Source organism: Sphaeramia orbicularis, chromosome 17, assembly GCF_902148855.1.
Source record: "Sphaeramia orbicularis chromosome 17, fSphaOr1.1, whole genome shotgun sequence".
In the NCBI taxonomy this organism is placed as follows: domain Eukaryota; kingdom Metazoa; phylum Chordata; class Actinopteri; order Kurtiformes; family Apogonidae; genus Sphaeramia; species Sphaeramia orbicularis.
This window is the reverse complement of record NC_043973.1, coordinates 45,999,120-46,022,986: the sequence shown is the minus strand read 5'-3', so window position 1 is coordinate 46,022,986 and position 23,867 is coordinate 45,999,120. Positions and strand designations below refer to the sequence as shown.

Sequence of the window (23,867 nt, the reverse complement as noted above, 5' to 3'; positions counted from 1 at the left end):
CACACACACACAGTACACACAGTCCACACACACACACACAGTACACACACACACACACACACAGTACACACAGTCCACACACACACACACACACACACACACACACAGTCCACACACACACACACAGTCCACACACACACACACAGTCCACACACACAGTACACACACACACACACAGTACACACAGTCCACACACACACACACACAGTACACACAGTCCACACACACACACACAGTACACACACACACACACACACAGTACACACAGTCCACACACACACACACAGTACACACAGTCCACACACACACACAGTACACACAGTCCACACACACAGTACACACACACACACACACACACAGTACACACAGTCCACACACACACACACAGTACACACAGTCCACACACACACACAGTACACACACACACACACACACACACACACACACACAGTACACACAGTCCACACACACACACACACACACACCACACACACACAGTCCACACACACACACAGTACACACAGTCCACACACACACACACACACACACACACACACACACAGTACACACACACACACACACAGTACACACACACACACACACACACACACACAGTACACACACACACACACACAGTACACACACACACACAGGCCTGCAGACTGGCTGTCTCCTCAGATCTGTGCACAGTCCTGTTTAGAGTAAGTCTGTAATTGACTCTTTATCATCATTACCGTCCCACAGCCAAACACAGGGAGCCCTAATCCCCCTCTGTTCCTCCTCGCCGCTTGTTTTCAAAGCATAAATTCCTGCAGAGGATTTCCACATATTTGGGTAGAGTTTCCACGGAAGCCACGGAAAGTGTTTTTGTGTTTGTACATTCATCCAGTCGTCCTCGTCTCCTTCGCTCTTTCACATCCTCCTTTCTGTTTATTGCTTCTATTGTTTACTTTTTGCTGCTTCTTCTTCATCACATATTTTTTCTTATCTGTAGCGTAGTTATCTTTTGTATATTTGAGTGGTCTTTGGACATTTAACTCATAAAAACCCAAACCTCCGTCTACTGATCTAAACTGTTTAACACCTGTTGATCCATTAATCCTATCAATACGTGTCAATAATTACTTTTTCCATCTTTTCATGTTCATCAGATATGACCCGTTTGGACGTTCAGAGGCTCTGTAGTTACCATGGAAACACCGTCATCTTCTACAATATTGATTCACCAGTAAAACCCATGGAGTTGGATCAATTAAAGTGGTTGTATTTTGCTCTAAAAGTCACTTTTTCTTCAGTTTTCTCTGTTGTGATATAATACTACGGTGGCCCAGAGATGCAACAGGCCAAAAAATCATCCAATATAAGAAAAAAAAAAAAGACTCTTTTTTTCTTATAGTGGATCATTTTTTGGGCTGTTCTCTTTTTTTTCTTATAGTGGATCATTTTTTGGGCTGCTCTCTTTTTTTCTTATAGTGGATCATTTTTTGGGCTGTTCTCTTTTTTTCTTATAGTGGATAATTTTTTGTGCTGTTCTTTTTTTTCTTATAGCGGATCATTTTTTTTTTGGCTGTTCTTTTTTTTTCTTATACTGGATCATTTTTTGGACTGTTCTCTTTTTTTCTTACAGTGGATCATTTTTTGTGCTGTTCTTTTTTTTTTCTTATACTGGATCATTTTTTGGACTGTTCTCTTTTTTTCTTACAGTGGATTATTTTTTGGGGCTGTTCTCTTTTTTTTCTTATAGTGGATCATTTTTTGGGCTGTTCTCTTTTTTTTTTCTTATAGTGGATCATTTTTTGGGCTGTTCTCTTTTTTTCTTATAGTGCATACATTTTTTGGGCTGTTCTCTTTTTTTTCTTATAGCGGATCATTTTTTGTGCTGTTCTCTTTTTTTTCTTATACTGGATCATTTTTTGGGCTGTTCTTTTTTTTCTTATAGTGGATCATTTTTTTGGGCTATTCTCTTTTTTTTTCTTATACTGGATCATTTTTTGGGCTGCTCTCTTTTTTTCTTATAGTGGATCATTTTTTGGACTGTTCTTTTTTTTCTCATAGTGGATCATTTTTTGGGCTGTTCTCTTTTTTTTCTTATACTGGATCATTTTTTGGGCTGTTCTTTTTTTTCTTATAGTGGATCATTTTTTTGGGCTATTCTCTTTTTTTTTCTTATACTGGATCATTTTTTGGGCTGCTCTCTTTTTTTCATATAGTGGATCATTTTTTGGGCTTTTCTCTTTTTTTTCTTATAGTGGATCATTTTTTTGGGCTGTTCTCTTTTTTTTCTTATACTGGATCATTTTTTGGGCTGTTCTCTTTTTTTCTTATAGTGGATCATTTTTTGGGCTGTCCTCTTTTTTTCTTATAGTGGATCATTTTTTGGGCTGTTCTCTTTTTTTCTTATAGTGGATCATTTTTTGGGCTGTCCTCTTTTTTTCTTATAGTGGATCATTTTTTGGGCTGTTCTCTTTTTTTCTTATAGTGGATCATTTTTTGGGCTGTTCTTTTTTTCTTATAGTGGATCATTTTTTGGGCTGTTCTCTTTTTTTCTTATAGTGGATCATTTTTTGGGCTGTTCTCTTTTTTTCTTATAGTGGATAATTTTTTTTGGCTTTTCTCTTTTTTTTCTTATAGTGGATCATTTTTTGGGCTGTTCTTTTTTTTCTTATAGTGGATCATTTTTTTGGGCTGTTATCTTTTTTTTCTTATACTGGATCATTTTTTGGGCTGCTCTCTTTTTTTCTTATAGTGGATCATTTTTTGGGCTGTCCTCTTTTTTTCTTATAGTGGATCATTTTTTGGGCTGTCCTCTTTTTTTCTTATAGTGGATCATTTTTTGGGCTGCTCTCTTTTTTTCTTATAGTGGATCATTTTTTGGGCTGTCCTCTTTTTTTCTTATAGCGGATCATTTTTTGGGCTGTTCTCTTTTTTTCTTATAGCGGATTATTTTTTGGGCTGTTCTCTTTTTTTCTTATAGTGGATAATTTTTTGTGCTGTTCTTTTTTTTCTTATAGTGGATCATTTAGAAATAGAGTTGAATAGTAAAGAATATAAGAAAACGGAGTAGAAGAGAAGAGAAAAGAATAGAATAGAATAAAAAAGATCAGAATAGAATACAATCAAACAGACTATTCTATTCTATTCTACTCTGTTCATTCTACTTTATTTTAGTCTCTTCTGTTCTTTTCTATTCTATTCTCTTCTCTTCTATTATTTTCTCTTCTCTTTTATTCTGTTCTCCTCTGTTCTCCTCTATTCTATATCAGATCCCTCATCAGTTCTGACTGGACTAACGTGGACCTTGTGCTTCTGTTTGGAGTTTTAAAGTACAGTGTTACAGGACACACTGTTGTTGTTGTTTTTTTTTTTTTTTTTCTTTTTTCTGGTCTTTGTGTTTATGACGGAGGTTGGATGTTTGAACTCCACCCAAACATTACCCAGAGTAAACACTTTGCCTAATAATCCTTGTTCTCGCTTTGGCTCAAACAGAGACAGACAGAGCGAGGTCTGTAGCTGAGGGCAATTATCATTTAATGATTTTCTGCTTTTTCCTCTTCCAGGGGCCATTAGCCTTGCACGCACCTGAAATTTACAGGGAAAGAGATGTGTGTGGAGAGGGACGGAGGGATCTATTCTGTACTCTGAGGGAAGTGGAGACAGTAGAAGTCAAGGGCACTAACTTCAACCTGAAACTGCCCCCCCCCCCATCCACACTGTCAATACTCAGTGACACTAAAGGAGGAGGAAAAACACCAGTTCACCTCATTGGTACTTGTTGGATTCTGTGTTAAACCAAAGGAAAAGTCATGTTTTCTCTACAAAAGATAAAAATAATCTAAATCTAATCTCAAACACATACTGTATACCAAGGTGATAACAGTTCTGGATTTTTCATTATAGTTTAGTTTTATTTAGTTTAGATTTTTTTTTCTCTAATTCAGTTAGTATTAATTCGTTTTTAGAGCAGGTTAACTAGTTTTTATTAGTTTTCGTTATTTTCTAAATGCTTAGTTTTAGTTTTGTTTTAATTTTTTCATATCTTTTCTCTTCTTCTCTATCGTCGTATTCACATAAATCCCAGACAGGACTCTGCTGCTTTCTCCCAACTTCAGTCTCCATGTTTCCAGGTAGAGTGGGGACCAGAAGACGACTAAACCACAAGTGACGAGAAGTGACGGACCGTGAAGTACCCTATGGCGTTGCTAGCTAAAATCGCTAGAGCAAAATAAATGGCTTTTGTATCAATCCGACATTGACAAAGATGAAAACAAAGGGAATTTTATCCAGAATTTTTATACGTTTTAGTTAGTTTTGTAAGCACACAATACAGTTTCAGTTGGTTATCGTTTTTTCTTTTAGTTATAGTTTTTATGTATTTCAGTTAACGAAAATGTTTTTACAATTCTAGTTTCGTCATTTCATTAGTTTTCGTTAACGATAATAACCTTGCTGTATACACACGCACACATACACATACAGACTGTGCATAATTCTTATTCTACTTTTAGTTTTGTTGTTTTTGCAGGGTTCAAATACACATACATATTTATTTTTTTCAGTTTCTTTTCTTCAGATACAAACACATATATATATATACATATATATATATATATATATATATGTATATATATATATAAGCACAGCCTTAAAGGTAGGGTAGGAGATGTTTTCCTGGAGCATTTTTTACTATATTGCTTAAAATACCCTTCACACCTTGATTGCAACTAATTAATAATTAAATGCTCTAACACAAAAATAAAAAAATTTTAGTCACCTGTGGAACGGACCGGACTGAAAAAACACCATCCAATCATTTTAACCGACCCACTGAAATGATTGAATGGTGATATGTCTATCAAATTCAAATGCCATTTGTCCCTCCCCCCTCTGTGAGGACAATCCAGTACTCTAGAGGCGTGGCCTCAGGAGGAACCCCTACCCTACCTTTAAAAAAGAAAAAAAAAAAAAAAAGGAACAAAATGTGTTTTAAAGGTTAACCCATAAAGACCTAGTGATGCTTTTATGCCAGTTCCCAAATTAAATTGTCTCTCTATTTAACCTTTCTTAAGTGATTGATCACCTAATATTATCCTCTGTATTTTGAGTTTTTCTGTGAAAATTATGTATTTTCCTGTATTTAATTCACTCATGTCAGAGTTAAAGCTCAGATTAAAGTTGAGGGTTATTATATCAAAATAAAGAGAAAACTGAAGAAAAGTGACAAAAACTGAACATATAAACAAGTCTTTCCATCCACCGTCATTGATCCAACTCCATGGGTTTTACTGGTGAATCAATGTTGTCAAAGATGACAGTGTTTCCGTGGTAACTACAGAGCCTCTGAAGGTCCAAATGGGTCATATCTGATTGTGATTTAAAGCTGAGAAACTGCACTTTACCTCAATTATTTACAAGTATTAATAAGATTTATTAGTGTAAATCATGTATTTTCCTACATTAAATTCACTGATCATGTAGATATTCATAAAAGCTCAGAGTAAATTCATACAGTAGGTTATTAAGTCACAACTAAGAAAACTGAAGCAAAAGTGACTTTTACAGCAAAATAAATCAATAACTAAACATAAACCAAGTGTCTCCATCCACTGTCATTGAGCCAACTCCATGGGTTTAGTGGTGAATCAATGTTGTAGAAGATGACAGTGTTTCCACAGTAACTACGGAGCCTCTGAACATCCAAGTGAGTCATATCTGATGACCATGAAAAGATGAATAACTGCATTTTACACCAATTATTTACATGGATTAATAGGATTAATAGCTCAGAAGTGATTAAACATTGCAGATGAGTAGATAATTTTAACTGCTTGGGTCTTTAAGGGTTAACGTCACTATTTATTGTGACCTCTGACCCCATGACAAGAGGCAGCACAAACAATTAGAAACATCTGACATGTGTTGAATGAAACCTGGTATAAAATATCACAAAATTAATGCCATAAATCTCATATTGTCTGAACAAAAGGGTTAAAGACATGTCAAATACAAAGTGAGGTCACACTAAATGCGACCACTTTGGTTCATAGAAGCTGTTTTTAAGATGAAACTTGGGTGTTTTTCCTGCCGTTCATACTTCACATATATCAGATTAGATCTAAATACTCATACAAATGCACACAGTCACGGAAAAAATTATTACACCATCAAAAGTCATCGAAAACAACGGTTATCCAGTCAAGCAAGGTTATTATCATTAATGAAAACTAATGAAATGACGAAAAACTAGAATTGTAAAAACATTTTCGTTAACTGAAATAAATAAAAACTAGAATTAAAAGACAAAACGATAACTAACTGAAACTGTATTGTGTACGTACAAAACTAATTAAAACGTATAAAAATCATGGATAAAATTCCCTTTGTTTTCGTCTTTGTCAGTGTCAGATTGACACAAAATCGATTTATTTCGCTCTAGCAATTTTAGCGTGCGGCACTGTACGACACTTGACGGTCCGTCACTTGTGTTCACTTGTGGTTTCCAGTCGTCTTCTGGTCCCCACTCTACCTGGAAATATGGAGACTAAAGTTGGGAGAAAGCAGCAGAGTCCTGTCTGGGATTTATGTGAATACGATGGAGAAGAAAAGAGACGACAAAATTAAAACAATGAAAACTAATAAAAACTAGTAAACCTGCTCTAAAAACAAATTCAAACTAACTGAATTAGAGAAAACAAATCCAAAACTAAATAAAACTAAACTATAAAGGAAAAATCCAAAACTATTAGAACCTTGGAATCAAGTACTAACTCCTGTGTGTATCATGTGAGTAAAGCAGACTGAACAGAAAACATGGAATGCCTAAAAGTGCTGTTTTTGTCAGTACGATGTTATAGATATTGATGTAAGAACTGAAGTGATTTTGGTTTTTATCAAGAAAACATGGAAAATGGATCGATATCAGCTCTGAAATGAAACTACTATGAGTTATTTTTGTCGTTATCATTATATTTCTCCAAACAAATGTACCTTTAGTTGTACCAGGCATTAAAATGAACGAGAAACTGAAGAAAACCAGGGGTGTGGACATTAAAACTTCACTAAACCAACAAACATCACGTAGGACCAGGACTTTTACACAGTCCTGTATCGAAGTGTGAATAGTGTGTTTGGAACTGACCAACTGCCTCTTCAGGGGTCCAGTATCCTGATGTGTCGCAGATGCGAGGTGACGTAGCCTCGTAGGCGTATTGGTGGAAGACGCCATCTTTCTCACAGTCTCCACAGTTCACACCGGAAACACGGAATGAGGAGCTAGAACGAAAGAGAACAAAGCTGCTGTTTACGGACTGTCATACGATAGTAGCTGTTAACAAATCTTATTACCACCTCCCACCAATAGATGACGGACATGTGCCCCATCTATGTTGACTTAGCATTATAATGTATAAGTAGTAGGCCTGTAACGGTACACAAAATTTTCGGTTCGGTACATTTTCGGTTTTCAAAGCCACGGTTCGTTTTTTTTCGGTTCGGTACGGGAAGAAAGAAAACCCCTCAAAATGTCTATTAATGCATTTATGAATTTTTTTTTAACATTTTTCCCCCATTTTTTGGAGACAATAGAATATAGAAAAACAGGAATAATATAATTCTGCTGCTACAAATCAAATAGAAAATAAAATAAATTAATATTACTAAATGTATTTTAAACATTAGTATTGCACTTTTCCCTGAAAGGTAGTTTCGAATGAACAAGAAAAATCTAATCACAGTTCCATCAGCTCACATTCTGCATAAAAATAACATAAAAATTCCACATGAAGTGCAACATTAACAAGAAGGTAAACTGGTATTCTGTTGAAACAAACTGAAGAGAAACACTGACAACACAATGAACCAATTTATTTATTTTAGGACAGAGAACAAACTGTTTCGGACACTGTGTGTATTTGTGTGTGCCTGTGTGCACGGGGAATTTTTTTAATTAATTAATTAATTAATTTTTTTGTCGGAGCCGGGGGGTTGGGGGGACGCGCAGTTATATACCTGGGGGTGCGGTCCGTAACTAACGTAACGAACGCTGTCGTGAAACGAAAGTGAAACTTTACGTACTTTCAATGTTCTATTTATTCCTCTATTATACAGCATGTGTGACAGACAGACAGACAGACAGACAGACAGACAGACAGAGCTAGTGTCAGTGTTTTAGAACTACCGTAGTTCCTAGGGGCCAAACAACGTACGTCTTATTAACGTCTCTTTCCTCGTTGTTGTCTTTCACCTGAACCTGAACTGATCCAAACTGGACTGGACTGATGGTGGAGGGTCTGCAGTCTCTTCCTTCCAGGTTCACATCATATTTGTTGTTTTTTTTAACCTTATATCAGCTGCTATTTCATATTTCGGGTCAGTGTGTGCTCCTTCAATATGTCCGTGTGAAACTTGCGCGGATTTAAAGTTCCGCATTGAACGACGTCTTATGTTCCTTTTTCTTTTTCTCATCATACTGTGCCGTTTCGGTACAGCTGTGTACCGAACCGAACAGGTCTGTACCAAAACGGTTTGGTTTGGTACGTGTACCGTTACAGGCCTAATAAGTAGTGACAATTCCAAATTTGTTTCTTTATTTTAGCACAAAAATATATATAAATATAATCTACAAACTATCCTTTCGGGAAAAATTTAAATAACCTGAACTATGAACAACCTGTGGTTTCTTCAGAAAAATAAGAGAATATTAACATTAAATCTTCAGTTTAGGTCAGTGGTGGGCAACCTGTGGCTCTTGGGCCCTTTTCAAGTGGCTCTATGTGGTTTTGTCAAAAAAAACAAATGGAAATGAATAACATTCATTTTATTTTTACATATTTTGCTGTTATTGTCACAATCATAAAGTCATTCTAAAGTTATGCAGTTGTAAAAATGTCGACTACACTTCAGATTAATGAAAAATGTTCGTACAGTCTACTCTCGTTATACCGCCAACTTCCGTTCACAGCCAAATTGGCGGTATAGCGAAAATGGCGTTACAACGGGTTGCGTCCATAATGTGCATGTCTTTACTATATGATGTCTATGCTGCCTCCGTTAACCCGTTCTAATTGCGTTTCTAAATAAATCTTGATTCTGTTATGTTGTAAGGGATCATTTAAAGTGGGGAAACATTTTAAGCATTATTATACCGTGTCGGGAAATGACACCCCATCATCTTGAGGCTTTGGCTTAATCCCACGTCCTCTTCCCGACATCCTGACCTACTGAGTGTTCTGCGATAAATGAACGGTGGCCGTTCCGTAGACCTACTCGTAGCTTGTCGCGATCAGCGTCTGGCGCGTTTGTTTCAGTGCATTGTTAAAATTTATGTGTACTCGATGGCAATCACGCTGGCGGTATAACGGTCGGGAAATCAATGGTATAAGTGTTGTTTGTGCGTGGAACTGGGCTGGCGGATGGCGATAGGCGGAAATGGCGGTAGCTAATGGAATAATGCATTGGGGATTTTTGTGCAATGGTTTTGGTCGGCGGTGAGCGAAAATGGCGGTATAACGGCGGGCGGTTTAACGAGAGTAGACTGTAGTTTGTTTTAATGGTTAAAAGCTTTATTTATATTTAAATAGTATATCTTACATTGTTTTGCAAGAAAAAAATAAACAACTTTAAGGTTAACAAATAATCGTTTTTAATAATCGTGATTTCAATTATTGCTAAAATAATCGTGATTTTTTTTTTTTTCTATAATCGAGCAGCCCTATACCGTACCTACAGTTATCCAGGTGGTGAGTGGTGATTTGGTGTTAAAGTCATGATATATTGCTCATTTTATAAGTTTCTGTGAATTTTAGAAAAGGCTGCCATGCTTTATAGAATTTTGCAGTTGTTCCTGCTAACGTACATCTCATCTTCTCCACATGTAAAAACCACATAATGTCTGCGATGCACTGATCATGTGTGGGAGGGGTTTCCTGTTTCCACCTCAAAAGTATAAGACGTCGTGCAAGTAGAGAATAGCATTTAAATAATATTCAGAAATATAAATGTTTGGGGGAATCACTCCAAAAAGTGCCTAAAAGGGCTCTTTCAATAGCACAGGTCACATGGTCTAGTGGTCTTGGTTCTGTACAGTATCCCCTACATTTTCAGGCTCAGATTTCTGGATTTTTTTTATAGATTCTTCACATCCTATTTAATACCTGAATACTTAAATGTTCCTTATAGTTTTGCATGTATGTCACATTCTAATGTCATTTTATGTTCAAATTAAAGACAGCTCAAGCAATGAACAATGCACGTCTTCAGACACAGAAGGGGATGTAACTAAGAGGAGAATGTAATATAATCTAGAGTTACTGCCCTGTGGTTGTTTCCCTCCATGAATGAGTCAAACCACAGTTTATGTCCACGTCTGTCCAGATGTGCATAGCATGTAAGTGAAGGAATTTAATAAAGGTATTAAGGGTCATTTAGGAAATGTAAGCTCTCACTATGTTGACATGTATGATCATTTCCAGAGAGAGACAGAAAACGGTGTTGAATAATGGACAGAAAAAAAGGGTTTTACACAAGTTAACCTTTGATATTTGGATTATCAGTCATCACCTCATTATTTTACTCGAATTTTGTCATTATTACATCTGCGTTCTTTAGTTATGGACAAAACTGTATTTTTTTCTTTAGGTCTCTTCCACCTTGACCTTTGGCCTGTCATCACTAAAATCAGTTCATCCTTGATTCAGTGTAAACAAATTATTAATAATAATAATAATAATAATAATAATAATAATAAACTTTATTTGTATAGCACCTTTCATACAGAAATTGTAGCCCAAAGTGCTTCACATTGATTGAAAAAATACAATATTAAAATACATTAAGATTTGATTATACATCAAGAAATAAAATGAAATTTGAGAGAAATACAATAAAATAAAAATAAATATAAAAACAGCGCACATTAAAATATTTGATTATGCATAGAATTTTTGAAGTGCAAGAAATAAGATGAAATTTGAAATACAAAAAAATAAAAACAGAAATACAATCAAATAAAATAAAAATAAAAACCACACATTCCTGGTTCCTGAATTGTGACCCCATTTTTATCTCCTTTCAAAGGCTGATGAGAATAAAAATGTTTTTAATTTGGTTTTAAATATATTCAGTGAACTGGCTTCTCTAATGTCTTTTGGAATTGTATTCCATAACTTTGGTGCATAGTTAGTAAAGGCTGCGTCCCCCATTTTCTTCGTAATATTTCTGGGAGTCGCTAGTAACCCTGCGTTTGATGACCTCAGTGTTCTAGTTTGTACATAATCGATCAGTGAGTTTGCAATGTAACTTGGTCCGGTTCCATTTAGAGCTTTATACGTGAGGAGTAGTATCTTAAAATCGATTCTGTAGGTTACCGGTAGCCAGTGCAGGGAAACCAACACTGGAGTAATGTGCTCTCTCTTCTTGGTTTTGGTTAATAACCTAGCTGCAGAGTTCTGAATCAATCAATCATCATGAATTAGTCTATTTTGATGAAATTCCATTATGTTGTTGCAGAGATGTACAGTAAGGAGCCTGAAAACATCCTCTGTTTAAACCCATAAATCATTCCATCTACTGATCTAAAACCGTCTAATACCTGTTGATCCACTAATCCTATCAATTCATGCAAATAATTAGTATAAAATACAGTTTATCGTCTTTTCATGGTCATCAGATATGACCCATTTGGACGTTCAGAGGCTCTGTAGTTAGCATGGAAGCACCGTCATCTTCTACAACATTGATTCACCAGTAAAACTCATGGAATTGGATTAATGACAGTGGATGGAGATGCTTGTTTTCACATTCGGTTATTAATGTCTTTGCTGAAAAAGTGACTTTTTATTCAGTTTTCTGTTTTCACTATAATATCCCTCAACTTTAATCTGATCTGATACATGATCAGTGAAATAAATACAGGAAAACACAAAAATAATAATGACAGTAAGTGGTGATTTCCATCCGTCCATCCATCCATCCTTTCTTCCTTCCCTCTGTCCGTCTACCTACCATCTATCTATCTATCTATCTATCTATCTATCTATCTATCTATCTATCTATCTATCTATCTATCTATCTATCTATCTATCTATCTATCTATCGTGCCTTCCTTCCATCCATCCATCCTTCTTACTTCTCTCCATCCATCCATCCATCCATCTTGCCTTCCTTCCTTCCATCTATCTATCTATCTATCTATCTATCTATCTATCTATCTATCTATCTATCTATCTATCTATCTATCTATCTATCTATCTATCTATCTATCTATGTCTATCTGTCTGTCTGTCTGTCTGTCTGTCCTTTCTTACTTCTATCCATCCATCCATCCATCTTGACTTCCTTCCTTCCATCCATCCATCCATCCTTTCTTACTTCCATCCATCCATCCATCTCTATATTATCATTACATTTGTTGTTTAAGGTTCAGATTCATTACATAAAGCAGCAAAAGACAAAAAAACTTCACTGTGGAACAAATTTATAACCAGAAAAGAGCCCAAAAACTAGAGAGAAAACTAAAGATTATTTTGCAAAATATCCATATTGGTGTGGGCGAGGCATGAGCCTCAGACTTAGGCTATTCCCAACACAGAGGCATAAAAAAACATAAAGAAACATTTTTATTTTCTTCTTCTTCTTTTTTTTTTTTTTTTTTTTTTTTTTTTTTTTAGTAGAGACCTGAATAAGTCATGTTTGCCTCAGTTCTGTGATATTCAGTGTGTTGACAGTGCAGTCTCACACACAGAGAAACATAAAACCATGTCCACACAGGCAGGGGTCATGTACTATTGTACTTATTGTGTGTTTTTGCTTTTATAACTGAATAAGTCTGTTCCCAGTGCAACTTCTTTAAAATTCCATCTGTTTTTACTGTCTCTCGGATTAACTGCTTTTTACCACTATTAACTGTCGGTTTTCTTGGTTATGTTGCAAATAAGGCCTTCACTTCAGTATATTTCAGAAATTAAATAAAGGTTATAATACTATGAATACAATTTTAATAGTGTTTACACATGCACAGATGTAAAAGAACTAAATAAATCAGATTAACCAGTTTACATTCTGGAGTATTGGGGTTAAGTCCAGATGTGTTCATCTGATTTCTCATAATCAGATTACTGCTGTCATCTGATAAAAACAAATCAGATTGTACTGTTTACATGATCAGAATCAGAATCAGATTTTATTGCCAAGTAATTTTTACATTACAAGGAGTTTGTCTTGGTTCTGTTGGTGCAAACACTTAAAAGAAGCAGATATCAAAAATGAAAATTATAATAAGAATCTAGAAAATAGAAGTGTTTGTCTTCAGAAGTGAATTGAATTATATACATATATACACATATACAGGGTGGGGAAGCAAAATTTACAATATTTTGAGGCAGGGATTGAAAGACAGTGTATGACCAATTAGTTTATTGAAAGTCATGAGAATTTATTTGCCACAAGAAAACTGACAGAATAGAAAATGTTTTTATTCTATGTGTCCTCCTTCTTTCTCAATAACTGCCTTCACACGCTTCCTGAAACTTGCGCAAGTGTTCCTCAAATATTCGGGTGACAACTTCTCCCATTCTTCTTTAATAGTATCTTCCAGACTTTCTCGTAATAGTTTTGCTCATAGTCATTCTCTTCTTTCCATTATAAACAGTCTTTATGGACACTCCAACTATTTTTGAAATCTCCTTTGGTGTGACGAGTGCATTCAGCAAATCACACACTCTGACGTTTGCTTTCCTGATTACTCATATGGACAAAAGTTTCTGAAAAGGTATGGATAATAGTGTTAGGTATGATTATGACATCAATATATGTTTGGTTTCAAAACAACTGACGTAGTGCCTGCTGAGAAAAAACAACTAAATGTTCATTGTAAATTTTGCTTCCCCACCCTGTACACTAACATATGTGCTAGAAACGGTGGTATCCTTTAAGTGACAGAGTGCATAAGAGTGCAAAAGAGTGCAAAATAAGCAGCTGTGCAAAAATAATGTTCAATAATATGATAACTCTAGAAGTGGGATAATGATCAGAGTATTAGTGCATGTAAACAGGTTCAGTGATGCACTAAAAAAACTTAAGACTGACTTTGGCTCTGTACCTTCGATAGAGCCCCCCCCTCACAGGCGGTAACCAGTAGACAGAGACAGAGTTCAGGCTCTGGTCCGTTACTATGGGAGCCATCGGGATTGGGGAGGGATGATGATCCGTCAGCCAGTTTTGGTAAACCAAGTCCAGATAGCAGTGCATCCGAGCCACTTGGTTTGGGGTGAAATGGTTGGTGCAGTTGTCATCTGTTGGAAAAGATGTAAAAAAAAAAAAAAAAACATATTATTTTCATTTTACTGTGGTTCAATTTAGTGATAACCAAAGGTTGGAAGTCTAATTTGACCTCCTATCTTCCTTTATCTGCAAGGGTTAACTCTAGTATATAAAGTTTACATCTAAAAATACTTAATTTCTACATTATTATTATTATTATTATTATTATTATTATTATTATTATTTTCAACATGTTTAACCTTTTGGGATCCCCTTCAGAGAGGCCCTTCCTAATCACCATAATCCTAAACCCATAATCTTCACAGTGCTGCAGTAAAGTTAAAAAAATATATATATTCTGTTGTTTTTAGGGCTGGGCAAGTTAATGTGTTATTACTGCGTTAATGCATTCATTAAATAACGCAGACGTTTTGTTTGTTTTTTTTATCTCACGTTAATGCCGTTTTATCATAACTCATATTCTTCTGCCCCTGCTTGTGTGCGTGTAGCGATTAGCTCAGCAGATAGACAACAGGTTTCCCAAGAGAAGCCGGACGCCCAAAACTTCTCTCCAAATCTTTTACTTGAGACTCACTGTAAAACTGCAACATACAAACAAAATATGTCTCAGTTCTGTTCGTTGCCTTAGTACATTTACATGGCATTATACATTTAAATGAATGGGAAAAAGATCACTAGCTTGATGCTAACTTGAATGGGAAAATCCATAGACATGCTAACGATTAGCATTTACAGATTAAGATTTACAACGTCTTTTTATCCAGCAACAAAGGTTCACATCAGAGATATTTTATGCTATTCATTCTTACAGCAACTGAACATAAAATACTCACAGACAAACGTTTTTGGGGCCATAAAACAGAGTGAAAGAAACGTGTCTGTTAGTTCCTTCTTATGTCTGCACTAGTTGTGTTATAACTTTGAAACTTTTTTTTTTAGGTATTTCATCAACTTCAGCCATAAACAAAAATACCAAATAGTAAAATATAGGACTAAGGGTCCTGTAGTCCAATGGCATATTTAAAGACATTAATTGACATTTGTTTGACCTTTTAAAGTCCCTCAAGGTCGAAGGTCATGGCACCAAATGAAAGCCCATATGTGCCCATATGCAAAACATACAATAAATATTTTTTTTGTTCTTTTAATTTGGTTTGTTTTTTTTCAATATACTACATAAAAAATTGGCTTACTTGTTTTTCTTTTGTTTTCTTTTGTTTTGTTTTGCAGCCTGGGGTATGTCATTGATTAACAGCAACATTGGTTAATATGTAATATTATTTTTTGTGGTAGGTCAAAAAAAATTCTGAAGTGTGTCAAAGCGCTTTTTTTACTCACTTCAGAAAAAGCTGCTAGCATTGTAATTTTATTATTTAGGATTCAGAATAAAAAAAGAAAAAATCATGCAAAAATGAACAACTTTTGAATTCTCTAATTCACAATGTGAAAAATAATGTGATGAAGTTCAAAGTGTGCATAATATGCTCAGCTGGTTAACATACATGAGGACTTCCAGCAGGACGTACCTGTGTAGCTCATGTAGTTGTTATAAGGTGTGTCTTGGTACGTAATGACTCCACATGTATCGTTGACAGCTCCGGGGTCGTGGCAGGCTTTGGACTTGGGTGTCGGGGCGGTATCGGCACACAGATCTCCTGTCTCCATGGACGGGGTGGTCTCCTGAAATTACATACACCAGAGAGGTCAAAGGTCATCCTGAACGCTGGAGGAAATCAGTGAGTATGGACAGAACGGCTGAAAAATGACACTTAGGTCATGTATGAGGAACAGATCATTTTCAGCATGTGATAGGAGATTACTGACAGTACACCGAGGTAGAAGGTTGTGCTTTTATGATGCGATACGATACCGATTACTTTTGTGGGTTATATATTTGATACCCGATACTGATACTTGCAGTGATTTTTTTTTTTTTTTTTTTTTTTTTAGATAATGTTACACTTAAAAAGACATCTCACATGACAAATACTGTCTATTTAACAGCCTTTTTTTTAGCAATGAAATAAATTTTGAAAACCACATCATAAACAAGTGGTGCCAGGCACAGCAAACCCCGCCCCTCGCACATAATGTAGCTTATGTTGGCATCGATCCAGCTGATGTCATCGTGTATGTGTGTGCTGATGTCAGCATAGACATAGAGAAAATAGACAAATTTCGACCATCATAAGTAAATGAAAAAAATAAAAGATTTTAAAAATTCATAAAAAATCTGAACTTTGACCTACTTTTCCCAAAATGTAATCACACCTATTCTGGGTCACTGGCAATCTATAAACCCAATTTGGTATGAATTCAACCAATAGTTTTGTTGCTACATATATTTCCAATTTTGACCATTATAAGTAAATGAAAAAAATAAAAGATTTTAAAAATTCATAAAAAATCTGAACTTTGACCAACTCTTCCCTAAATGTAGTCATATCTATTCTAGGTCATTGGCAATCTATAAACCCAATTTGGGATGAATTCAACCAATAGTTTTGCTATTACGAACATTTCAAATTCCGCCCATTATAAGTAAATGAGAAAAAAAGAAGATTGAAAAAAAATTATAAAAAATGAAACTTTGACCAACTCTTCCCTAAATGTAATCACATCTATTCTGGGTCACTGGCAATCTATAAACCCAATTTGGTATGAATTCAACCAATAGTTTTGTTGCTACATATATTTCCAATTTTGACCATTATAAGTAAATGAAAAAAATAAAAGATTTTAAAAATTCATAAAAAATCTGAACTTTGACCAACTCTTCCCTAAATGTAGTCATATCTATTCTGGGTCACTGGCAATCTATAAACCCAAATTTGGTATGTATTGAACCAATAGTTTTGCTGCTACAGACATTTCAAATTCTGCCCATTATAAGTAAATAGAAAAAAAATAAAATAAAAAAATTATTTAAAAAAATGAAACTTTGACCTACTTTTCCCTAAATGTAACCACATCCATTCTGGGTCACTGGCAATCTATAAACCCAATTTGGTATGAATTCAACCAATAGTTTTGCTGCTACAGATGTTTCCAATTTCGACCATTATAAGTAAATGAAAAAAATAAAAGATTTTAAAAATTCACAAAAAATCTGAACTTTGACCAACTCTTCCCTAAATGTAATCACATCTATTCTGGGTCACTGGCAATTTTTAAACCCAATTTGGTATGAATTCAACCAATAGTTTTGCTGCTACAGATGTTTCCAATTTCAACCATTATAAGTAAATGAAAAAATAAAAGATTTTAAAAATTCATAAAAAATCTGAACTTTGACCAACTCTTCCCTAAATGTAGTCATATCTATTCTGGGTCACTGGCAATCTATAAACCCAAATTTGGTATGTATTGAACCAATAGTTTTGCTGCTACAGACATTTCAAATTCTGCCCATTATAAGTAAATAGAAAAAATAAAAAATAAAAAAATTATTTAAAAAAATGAAACTTTGACCTACTTTTCCCTAAATGTAACCACATCCATTCTGGGTCACTGGCAATTTTTAAACCCAATTTGGTATGAATTCAACCAATAGTTTTGCTGCTACAGATGTTTCCAATTTCAACCATTATAAGTAAATGAAAAAATAAAAGATTTTAAAAATTCATAAAAAATCTGAACTTTGACCAACTCTTCCCTAAATGTAGTCATATCTATTCTAGGTCACTGACAATCTATAAACCCAATTTGGGATGAATTCAACCAATAGTTTTGCTATTACGAACATTTCAAATTCCGCCCATTATAAGTAAATGAGAAAAAAAGAAGATTGAAAAAAAATTATAAAAAATGTGAACTTTGACCTACTTTTCCCTAAATGTAATCACATCTATTCTGGCTCACTGGCAATCTATAAACTCAATTTGGTATGAATTCAACCAATAGTTTTGCTGTTAAAGTGTTAACAAACTGAACCAACAACAACACTGCTTGCCTCTCCTTCAGGGGATGGGGTAATAATTAACATAAATATTAATTAAAATATAAAAATAAAACAAAAACAAAAAATATGAATTAAATAAAAATATAAAAGTAAAACACATAAACTAGAAAAGCACTCGGAGAGCGGAGATCAGTGCCCCCCCCCCCCCCCCATCACCACCAAAATTTAAGGCAAAAATAAAAAATTGGAGGTAAAAATAATTAACACACATGTAATCGACCCTCATATGGTATGAACAGTGTGTGAGTATTGATTTATCGACGCCACAGAATCGATTCGCCCACCAGTAGTAGAAGGATGAGGGGATACTGGCAGTCCTACCTGACATGGGTCATCACAGGAGTCGCGTTCACTGACCCCCTTGAAGACGTGGTACAGTCCAAAGATGTGGCCCATCTCGTGGATCATGGTGTTGTGGTGACCGATCGTACCAAAGTAGGAGGGGTTTAGCACCATCCCACCTGCAGACAGGACGCCAAATATTATATAGAGATGCATATTTTTATCTCACAAACAAAAAGAGAATGGAATTTACCCCCAAAACTGAAAAGTGGAACTTGCTGGTGAGTAGTTTAATTGACTTTGGCAACATCAACAACAGACACTGGCTTTTAAAGAATATTTACAACTTGCAAGGTAGCGCACCGTCACATGACTCAGTGACACTTTAAACTATGTGAATCACATGACCATTACGATCAGCATGTCTCGCTACAATACTTTTTCTAACTTTTATTAAAGGGCAATATATAAGTAACATTTACACAACATTTGACGTAGTTTTTTCTGCAGTTGAAATCACCAATTAAAACTTACTGGGTATTTCTAGGTTCATGTGCAATGACTAACACCTTTGAATATTACGTTAAAATACATAATACAACTTCCTCTGCCCACACAGTTTATTTATTAAATGAATGACATTGATATTGACATTTAGTTTTACTTGAATAATTCTAGTTCTCACTGATACTTACAATTAGAAAATAAAAACGGGGACAGTTAACCTATATTAGTACACCAAAAAAATCCTTTTTTTCAGTGTTTTTTTTTTTTTTTTTAGCAGTCCACTAATCCTATCAATACATGTAAATGGATGTAAATGTAAATGGAAAAAGTCCTTGAAAAAACCTTCTTTTAACCCATAAAGTCCCAAACAGCCAAACCATCTACGGATCTAAACTGTTTAATACCTGTTGATCCCCTGATCCTATAAATCCATGTAAATAATTGGTGTAAAATACAGTTTGTCATCTTTTCATGGTCATCAGATATGACCCATTTGGACGTTCAAAGACCCCGTAGTTACCGTGGAAACACCGTCATCTTCTACAACATTGATTCACCAGTAAAACCCATGGAGTTGGATCACACTGGTTTATGTTCAGTTATTGATAGATTTCCTGAAAATGTCAGTTTTTCATCCTTTTTTTGTGTGTTTTGACATAATTAACTTTGAATTTACTCAAAGTTTTCAGGAACATCTACATGATATGTGAATTAACCCTTTCATGCACAGTGGTCACTGCAGTGGACAGCTATTCTACAGCTGTTCTCTTGTATATTGGTGGGTTTTGTTGCTTTAGTTGCATATTCGCCAACACAGCGGACACTTATGCCTCATCCCATACAATTCATACTGTTATTCTAAGTTTGCTGTTCTTAATAAACCTGATCTGCAGTGACATGTTACTCATTTAGTATAAATCAGTTGTTATTAGATCAATCAATTGTTATTAGACTGTAATTAACAGTTGTTTTTTTTTTATAACATTTTTTTTTTTTTTTTTTGCACATTATCTCCATGAAGTGAATAATAACTAGTATCAGAGTATGTTAAAATGTAAGAAAACATGTAATTAGCAGTATTAAAAAAATTTTAATTTCATTGTTCTCCATATCACTTTCTGATATGAGAATTTACATACATGTTTTTTTGCTTCAAAATTAAATACATGGTGTCCGGCTGAGTGGACATTTTTGTAACTCCTTCAAAAAAAATAAAATAAAATAAACTTGTTGCTTTTTTTTTTTTCATGCCTAAAGAGGAATAAAAACTCAAGAAAAATATCTTGACTGAGGTTCTCATAATTCATGCATGAAAGGATTAAATATAGGACAGACATGATATACATGAAAAAAAACAAACAAAAAAACAGAGGATAAGATAACAGAAATTGGTGATAAATCAGTTAAGAAAGGTACGGTCATCTTCTACAACACTGATTCACCAGTAAAACCCAAGAAGTTGGATCAATGACAGTGAATGGAGACACTTGTTTTGCATACACTTATTGATATTTTCACTGAAAATGTAATTTTTCGTCTGTTTTTTCTGTTTTTGATATAATAACCCTCAACTTTAATCTGAGCTTTTCTGAACATCCACATGATCAGGGAATTAAATATAGGAAAATACCTGATTTTCACTGAAAAATACAAAATACAGAGGATAATATTGTAGTAAATGGTGATAAATTACTTAAGAAAGATTAAATCTAGAGAAAAATGTATTTGGGAACTGCCATAAAAGTAGCACTGGGTCTTTATGGGTTAAAAAGCAACTGAAGACGTTCTTGTTTAGACAGGCTTTTCGTTAGGGGTGGGTTTTTACGACTATTTGCTTTTATATTTTTAAGCCTGTGTCTGTAGCTGTGTGTTTTTTGGTTGGTTTGTTTATTTATTTATTTATTTTTGCCTATGTATTTTATTTCTGATTTTATTGTAGAACACTTTGCGAACTCTTTCTGCAAAAAGTGCTGCATAAATAAACTTTATTATTACTTTATTGTTAATGGACAGACAAGCTGATCTCTATATCTCCATGCATTATATGGCAGGAGGATAAAAAACGTAGTATTAAATGAAAGTTGCCAGACCGTCCTTGCCCCACAAACCCAGCCTAAACTCTTTTGGCCTCCTTCCATTCTGCTGCAGAACCCTTTGGTAAGAAAATCCGATTTCTGCGCCGTGTCTTTGCACAAGTCTCAAAGGATCAAAATATGCGGTTTGGCTGTTTAAGTGCGGATAATGCAATTACTAGTTTTACTCTTTGCTACTCGACTGTAGAACGGAGAAACGGTCCACCGCAGCGAAGCAACACTGTGACATTTAAAACCAATTAGGAAATAAGCGAAACTTTAGCACTTTAAACCAAAAACAGAACACAGAATCAGATTTAAGGACCAGCGGAAATGGACGAATAAGGTCTATTTTTAATAGAACTGGATCAGTTCTCTGCAGAAACCTTGTATCTTTAACCCATAAAGACCCAGACCTACTTTTGAGGCACTTCCAAATGATTTTTTGTCTCTATATTTAATTTTTCTTAAGTGATTTATCACCATTTATTATAATATTATCCTCTTTACTTTGCTTTTTTTTTTTTTTTTGAGGGGGGGGGGTAGAAAATTGGGTGTTTTTCGGTATTTAATTCACTGATTATGTAGATAAGATAAGATAAGATAAGATTAAAAAAGTTAAGATAAGATAAGATAAGATTAAAAAAAACAAGATGAAATAAGATAAGATCAGATAAGTTAAGATAAAATAAGATAAGATTAAAAAAGATAAAATAAGATAAGATTAAAAAAATAAGATAAAATAAGATAAGGTAAGATAAGATAAGATAAGATTAAAAAACATAAAATAAGATAAGATAAAAAGATAAGATAAGATTAAAAAAATAAGACAAAATAAGATAAGATTAAAAAAGATAAAATAAGATAAGTTAAGATAAGATGAAAAGATAAGATAAGCTAAAAAAGATAAGATAAGTTAAAATAAGATTAAAAAAAAATAAGATAAGATAAGATAACGTAAAAAATCTAAGATAAGTTCTCTTTCTTTAGTTTTCTCTGTGTTGGTATAACAACCTCGGAATTTACTCCGAACTTGGATCACCAGTCTCTTTTCCATTGGACATCTGTGCAAAACTTTACTGATATTTACTAAATGTCAAAAAAACAGAAGTGCATAATGTTGACTTGTCCATTAAATCACAAACGCGATGATTTTTTTATTTATTACCGCGAGATGACACGAGAAGTTGTTCCATAAACATGGCGACAAACATAAATATGGTGTTGATTTACAGATATATTCATTATTATTATTATTATTATTATTATTATTATTATTATTATATATTACCCCTCTATCCTGTACTAAATTAAAAAATTACTCCGTTTCCTGGGGTGTCCACACATACTGCACCATATTTCTTTTTAATCTCTTCTTCCTCGCTTGTTCTAACGTCCGTCAACATCCATTTTTTTTGTATTCACGTGACTCTAGTTGCCGAAAAAAGGTCTTTCCATTGCAGTTTTGCGTGATATACCAATTGCCCTACACCAAAAAAAAAAAACACCTCTTGCGAGCGTAAATACGTTTCATCGAAAATGAAAGTTTTGGTGAAATGTTTCATTTTTTTATTAGGCCAATTTTGATGCGCAAGTTACTAAAGCAACTAATGACAGTGGATGGAGACACTTGGTTTATGTTTAGTTAGCGATGTCTTTGCTGAAAAACTCACTTTTTTTTGTCCTTTTTCTGTGTTTTGATATAATAAACTTTGAATGTACTCTAAGTTTTGAGGAGAGTCTACACGACATGTGAATTAGCGATTAATAACAGTGGATGGAAACACTTGTTTTTATGCTCACTTATTGATATATTTGCTGAAAAAGTCCCTTTTTCTTCAGTTTTCTCTGTTTTGATATCATAATCTTCTAAATTAACTCTGAGTTTTCATGAACATTGAAATTAAATATAGGAAAATACATGATTCACAGTGAAAAATGCAAAATACAGAAGATAATATTAGAATAAATGGTGATAAATCACTTCAGAATGGTAAAACAGAGAGAAAAAACTCATTTGGGAACTGACAGAAGTAACACTAGGTCTTTATTAGGCCTGTAATGGTACACAAAATTTTTGGTTCGGTACGTTTTTGGTTTTCAAAGCCACGGTTCGTTTTTTTTTCGGTTCGGTACGGGAAGAAAGAAAACCCCTCAAAATGTCTTTAATACATTTGAATTTTTGAACATTTTCCCCCAATTTTTGGACACAATAGAATATAGAAAAACAGGAATAATATAATTCTGCTGCTATAAATCAAATATAAAATAAAATAAATTATTAATATTACTAAATGTATTTTAAACATTAGTATTGCACTTTTCCCTGAAAGGTAGTTTTGAACAAACAACAAAAATCTAATCACAGTTCTGTCAGTTCACATTCTGCATAAAAATATCAACAAAAAAATTCTGCATGTAGTGCAACATTAACAGGAGGGTAAACTGGTATTCTGTTTAAATAAACTGAAGAGCAACAATGACAACAAACTGAACCAAATTATTTATTTTAGGACAGAGAACAAACTGTTTAGGACACTGTGTGTGTGTGTGTGTGTGTGTGTGTGTGTGTGTGTGTGCGCACGCAAGGTGTGATTTGTCTGGGGGATGGTTTGTGGTTTTCTTTTTGTTTGTTTTTTTTTTGGTCGGAGCCGGGGGGCAGGGGGGTTCCAATTCCGAGTTGAATTCCGAGTTGTATTCCTCGGTTATACAGCGTGCGTGAGAGACAGACAGACAGAGCTAGTGTGTTGTAGAACTACCGTAGTTCCTAG

The 23,867-nt window shown here is 34.4% G+C and overlaps 1 protein-coding gene across 1 annotated transcript in view; it reads right to left on the bottom strand.

Moving 5' to 3' along the window:
- pappa2 (pappalysin 2) overlaps positions 1-23,867 on the bottom strand; it is a 161,833-nt gene that overhangs the window by 65,995 nt on the left and 71,971 nt on the right. The window contains exons 6-9 of the mRNA XM_030160644.1: positions 18,557-18,696; positions 15,801-15,954; positions 14,093-14,285; positions 7,136-7,269 (exon numbers count right to left, since the gene is read on the bottom strand). Of these exons, the coding sequence (XP_030016504.1) occupies positions 7,136-7,269; positions 14,093-14,285; positions 15,801-15,954; positions 18,557-18,696 (621 nt within the window). The remainder of the gene's footprint in view (positions 1-7,135; positions 7,270-14,092; positions 14,286-15,800; positions 15,955-18,556; positions 18,697-23,867) is intronic.